This window comes from Hippocampus comes, unplaced genomic scaffold (genome assembly GCF_001891065.2).
Source record: "Hippocampus comes isolate QL1 unplaced genomic scaffold, H_comes_QL1_v1.1 scaffold231, whole genome shotgun sequence".
Lineage (NCBI taxonomy): Eukaryota > Metazoa > Chordata > Actinopteri > Syngnathiformes > Syngnathidae > Hippocampus > Hippocampus comes.
In genome coordinates this window covers 285,749-292,180 of record NW_017804877.1, presented here as the reverse complement: position 1 = coordinate 292,180, position 6,432 = coordinate 285,749, and the positions used below count along the sequence as shown (strand labels likewise).

General features: G+C 45.9%; 1 protein-coding gene across 7 annotated transcripts in view; it reads right to left on the bottom strand.

Annotated features, from left to right (window-relative positions):
- col13a1 (collagen, type XIII, alpha 1) overlaps positions 1–6,432 on the bottom strand; it is a 154,276-nt gene that overhangs the window by 136,779 nt on the left and 11,065 nt on the right. For all 7 annotated transcript variants that reach the window (XM_019881416.1, XM_019881456.1, XM_019881424.1 and 4 more), the window contains exon 2: positions 4,482–4,551. In XM_019881416.1, coding sequence (XP_019736975.1) covers positions 4,482–4,551 — 70 coding nt within the window. The remainder of the gene's footprint in view (positions 1–4,481; positions 4,552–6,432) is intronic.

Sequence of the window (6,432 nt, the reverse complement as noted above, 5' to 3'; positions counted from 1 at the left end):
GCGTTCAGTAGCAGCCGTGGACGCCGGCAACAAAAGCGAGCTGCTTTTCATCACAGACTCGTCATCAGGAAGATGTTTCCTGGTGGACAGCGGATCGCAGGTCAGCCTACTTAAACGAACCGCAATGGACAAGGTGGCCGGTGGCTGCGGGCCGCCTCTGTGTGCAGCCAACGGCTCGCCCATCATCAGCTTTGGTTCCAGGTCGGTGACCGTGTGCTTCCATGGACGCAATTTCCAGTGGAACTTTGTCATTGCCTCTATCACAGTTCCGATCATCGGCGCGGATTTTCGGTGGGGGATTTTCTGTGTGCACATGGACTGCTCGTTGATGTCGCTAACCGCCGGTTGATTGACGCTGTGTTGTTCGCCACTTTTCCGTGTCAGGCTGGGGGACTCGGACCATTAACGCACGCGAATTATTTGGCATCGGGTGACGTTTATCAGCGTTTACTGACAGACTTCCCGTCGCTAACTACTCCCGCCTTTTCCAACGCCGATACTAAGCACGGGGTTGAGCATTTCATCCCCACTGTTGGCCCGCCGGTGTTGGCCCGCCGGTGTTTGCCCGCGCGCGTCGTCTCAACGCAGCTAAACTGGCAATTGCGAAAGGGGAATTTGCTACAATGGAGCATTTGGGAATCGTTAGGCGTTCAAACAGCCCGTGGCCCTCACCCTTACACATGGTGCCTAAAAGTGACGGTTCCTGGCAGCCTTGTGGTGACTTTGCCGGCTTAACAATGTTACCACGCATGACCGCTACCCCATTCCACACATTCAAGATTTTTCCGCGCATTTGGCGGGAGCCACCATTTTTTCCGAAGTGGATTTGGTCCGTGGTTATCACCAGGTGCCCGTGCAGGCGGATGATGTGCCCAAAACCGCAGTGGTAACCCCGTTCGGGCTTTTCGAATTCCTGCGCATTGCCTTTTGGGCTGAAGGGGGCTGCACAGACTTTTCAAAGATTGATGGACTATGTGTAGCGCGACCTCGATTTTGTGTTTGTCTATCTCGACGACATTCTGGTAGCAAGTCCTTCACCAGAGGAACACCTGTCGCACTTAACAACGGTTTTCAAATGTCTTGATTCACATGGCCTGATCGTTAACCCTGTGAAATGTCAATTTGGTCTGTCTGAGATTGATTTCTTGGGCCACCGCATTTCAGCACGGGGCGCTATCCCCTTGCCCACCAAAGTGCAGGCGGTGTTGGATTTCCCCTGCCCCGCTTCAGTTAAGGCACTGCAAGAGTTTTTGGGCATGGTTAATTTTTATAACCGGTTCCTTCCTCGCGCAGCCCACCTTCTGCAGCCACTTTACGGCGCCTTGAGGAAGAAGAAGGCTAATGATCCTATCAAGTGGTCTCCACAACGGGCAGAGGCTTTTCAACAAGCTAAGGACGCTCTCGCAAGTGCAGCCCTCCTGGTCCACCCGATTGCAACCGCGCAAGTGGCTTTAACTACGGATGCGTCGGATATTGCTGTTGGGGCGGTGGTTGAGAAGATGGTGAAGAATGTATGGCAGCCCCTTGCGTTTTTCAGTCGTAAGCTGCGGGATAACGAACGCAAGTATAGCGTTTTTGACAGAGAGTGGCTGGCACTCTATCTTGCGACGCGCCATTTTCGTTTCTTTCTGGAAGGATGCCCTTTCACCGCCTTTGTGGACCACAGGCCACTTACATTTGCAATGTCAAAGGTTACGGAACCGTGCTCAGTTTACGACTGCAAAACATACACTTTCCATTCATAAACTCTTAAAGTATCCGTTTTCGGTGTCTCGCGCTGCCGTGGCTGGCAAAACAAATGTGCGTGGACATGTGCAGCGCGCTTTTTGTGCGTGGACATGTGCAGTGCGCTTGTTGTTTTGTTTCTGGTTTATTTATAGAGCAACGTAACATCCGCTGTGACGTCTGCCGCATTAATCTCGCGAGAAAAAAAGTAATCCCGTAAAATTAATTTAAATTAATGCCAATAAAAACGCGCTAAACTGACAGCTCTAATATATATATATATATCCTTTTTCCAATTCGCTTAACCTCACAAGGGTCACGGTGCTGTAGCCTATCCCAGCCATCTTCGGGCAGTAGGCAGAGGACGCCCTGAACTGGTCCCAATCGCAGGGCACACAGAGACGAACAACGCTCACACTCTCACCAAGGGTCAATTTAGAGTGTTCCATTAATCTGCCATGCATGTTTTTGGAATGTGGGAGGAAACCGGAGTACCCGGAGAAAACCCATGCAGGCCTGGGGAGTACATGCAAATTGCGTACAGGGAGGCTGTGTGTGTGTGTGTATATATATATATATATATGTATATACATACATGGGTTTGCATGTTCCCCACATGCCTGTGTGGATTTTCTCCGTGTACTCTGATTTCCTCCATGCATGGCAGGTTAGCGGAACACTCTAAATTGTCCCTAGTTGTGAGTGTGAGTGCAGATGGTTGTTCGTCTCTGTTTCTTGCAATTGTCTGGCAACCAGTTCATTGTGTACTCTGCCTACTGCTCAAAGACTGCTGGGACAGGCTCCAGCACTCCAGCACGTTCAGGACCCTCATGAGGATTAGCGGCTCGGATAATGGATGGATACACATACACAGTACCTGAATATCACCAGGTTACAATTTTACTGTTCATGTCATTAAGCATCATTTCATCTTTTCAAAGTGATGCTACTGTACAAGGTCAATGTTGATAGACCTGTTCAAATAACCTAGACAAAACAAAACTTTTTTGTGGTCGTTTTTTTTTTGTTTTTAATATCAGACTCTCCCACGCTTGCCGTAAAAGTGTGAGACCATCTGGTTGGAGTTAAAAGACTACCACACCAGCAGCAAGTGGAGACTCTCTTCTGAAGCTACAAAGTGATTACTACATTAATGAACGTTTAAGGGACAACCCACAGACACTTAGCACCATGTTGGAACACTCACATCCTATTGACAAGACCAATTAGCGCTAATGTGTTGTGAGGGCACCTCCTGCTGTTCCCATAGCGCTCCTGGACTCATACATTCGCAGACATATGCAGAGCTTTTAAAATCAAACGAGTGAAAAATGACAGGCGCATTCTATCAAATGTCATTCAGGGACTCGGTTAAAAATAGTGTGATTTATTTATATGTAACATTCTGAGAAGACAGAGACATTAAAGCCATCCAACCATGCCAACAAAATCCCCAGACCCTTTTGTGGCATATTATTCAATATGTTTATTTTGACTGTCATGCACAAAGAATAGAATAGTTATAAATTCGTACTGACTCATTTATTTTCAAGTACATTTGTACACAAGCTGTTAAGACAGAGGTTGTTTTTCAATCTGCACAGTTCTGTGACAATGTTTGTAAACTGGGGGAATAAAGTGATGTGAATAGTTTAGCAACTTATTTTGTTTATTCAGATGTGCATCTTGTCAAAAGGACAATCGTGTAATGTATGCCTTATTGCTTGGGTGTAACTTGAGCAACTGGTGACCTTTGTATAAATACTTTGATACGTCTCAAGGAGGATTGGGAACTAAGAAAGCAACATTTAGAGTCTGAGAAGGACACTCCTGCAAAAAAAATCTTCTCCACTATGCCATGTAGACTTTCTTGCATTATCATTTGGATAATAGCGATTTCTGATGCATTACACTCTTTGGGTTTTCATTCAAATGCTCTCTTCCCTGTGACCGTCGGGCTGCTTTGATGAGTCAAATGATAGTACTGATTGACATCAGATTGCAGTGTTTTCAAAAGGAAGAAATCACAACGAACAATTTGGATAAACAAGGGTTTTTCTTTTGGCATGTTTAGCATGACTTTGAAGGCGATAATGAGCAAGCACATTTGTAATGTTTACGCTTTTTCTGAAAGCATAAAAAGAGTAAATCATCAAAAAGTGGAGCAACATACCCAAAAGATGGGATGATAGACTATTCGGGATACAGTATTCTTCATTTGTGTCTGGCATGCATACCACACCCTTTTCGGTTCATTCCTATGCCTGTGATAATTTGCTGTTCAGATGGGAAGAAAGCATCTTTCTCAATTTTACATGGTTGTTATCATAAAACAACAGAATAAAAATAAATTGTCCCAGTATACATGCACAGGAGGGGGAATTGAATTATGATTTTTACCTCTGATACTGTAAGAGGTATCGTTTCAGTCGGACTCATGTTATATACGCACATAAGGAGACGTTTTTTGAGTCGGACTAACTGAATAAAGATTTGTTACCCAAATGCCATGTAAATGTAGTCAATATTCCTAACAGGACATGAGGAACCAACCTATGTTAACAGCAATAGATTCCAATGCCCCAGTGGCCCTGGATTGGTTGGTGTGTATATAAAATAGAGGGAAGGAACCCACTACACCACCCAAAATAGAATCAGTTCAATGAAAAAACAACACAAACAAACAAATTAAGAACTTTGATGCGTACTGTTTTTTTTTTTTTTTTTCAGATAAGGCCAAAGAATGGGAAACCTACCTGGCGGACACAAGCAGCTGTAAGAAGCCTCCCTCACTTCTCGCGTCTTTGGTAATCGAGCTGCCAATTTCTGCATGTGGGGAGAAACAAAAAGAATGAATGAATGTTAAAGCTAAAATCTACAACCCAAATGGCAAGACTTTTATAGTAACTGAGAACACCAATGAATTCGACCTATGCTTTGCTCTCTATTAAAGGCTGTGAATCGATAAAGCCCGTGATGGGGTGGTATAGCAGTTTTACAGTTCATCATCGTCATCAAACATTTAAACCTCAAAAGTGTGTGTGTGTGTGTGTGTGTGTGTGTGTGTGTGTATTTTATACATACACATATATACTGTATATATATATATATATATATAAAATGGGCTACTGGAACAAAGCGGAGATGGGCGAGATGCGATAAATGGCTCTGTTGGAATGCTACTACTCAAGCAACCCTAGTCAGAGGGGTTACATGCAGAGAATGCAGGCTCAATGGTTACTTCGAAACCCACAGTCACGGTTGACCACGAAACAACTAGTAGCTCAGTGTTCCAACATCCACAAACGGCAATTGCTGTCACAACTTGAGATTGACGAGGTACAACGCAGGGTCCACGGTGAAGGGCCCCAGGCTGCCAGATCAGAGGAGGAGGTGATACCAGAGATTGGGAGGCAAGCCCCAATGAATGATGATGATGAGATTGGGAGGCCAGCCCCAATGAATGAAATGCTGAGAAAGGCAGCAACTGACCTGAAAGCTAAGATCATGGCGAGAATGAAAGCTGGGCAACCTAGAAACCGATTACAACGACTATGTGAAGTACCACCTGAAAGTCTCATGGAAAGTGTGAATGCAGCACTGTGGGCGATCCCAACCATAACGATTGATGAAAAGGCCGATACCTGAGAGGTACATCCAGATGACCATACCTGAAGCACTCGAAACTGCCAAACAAAGGCTCCAAGCCTTGTCCAGTCGCCTAAAGAGGGACACGAAAGAGAATGAGGCCAGACGAATAACCAGGCTGTTCGCAACACAACCTGCGAAAGTGTACGCTCAGTGGCAGGGTCCTAACAGCAGAGCTGACCCACCAAGACTGGAAACTGAAAGGTACTGGAAAGGCATATGGGAGAAGGAGGTTGCACATAACAGCAGTGCACAATGGCTGGTGACCCTGAGAGAGGAGCACAGCAACCTCCCTGAACAGAACCCCGTTACCATAACAGTGGCTGACATACAAGAAAGAGTCTCAGATATGAAGAAATGGACAGCACCAGGGTCGAACATGGTCCACACCTACTGGCTAAAGAAACTCACAGCACTCCATGAGCGCCTAGCAACACAAATGAACCAGTTGCTGAGGGATGGGACTCACCCAGGATGGCTAACCGAAGGGCGTACGATCCTGATCATGAAGGATCCCTCAAAGGGTGCAGTCCCATCCAACTATCAGCCAATAACCTGTCTCTCCACAACATGGAAGCTCATGTCAGGCATCATTGCGGCTAAGATAAGTGGACACATGGATCAATACATGAGCGAAGCACAGAAGGGCATTGGTAGAGATACCAGAGGAGCCAAACATCAGCTCCTGGTTGACAGAACAGTCGCACAAGACTGCAGGTCCCAACATACCAACCTGTGCACAGCCTAGATTGATTACAAGAAACCCTATGACTCGATGCCACATACATGGATCACTGAATGCTTGGAGTTGTATAAGGTGAACAGGACCCTAAGAGCCTTCGTTGCAAACTCGATGAGGATGTGGAAAACCACACTTGAAGCCAATGGCAAGCCACTTACCCAAGTGTCCATCAAATGTGGCATATACCAAGGTGATGCACTCTCCCCACTGCTGTTCTGCATAGGACTGAACCCCCTAAGCCAAGTAATCACCAAGACAGGCTATGGATACCGCCTCAGAAATGGAGCTACGATCAGTCACCTCCTCTACATGGATGA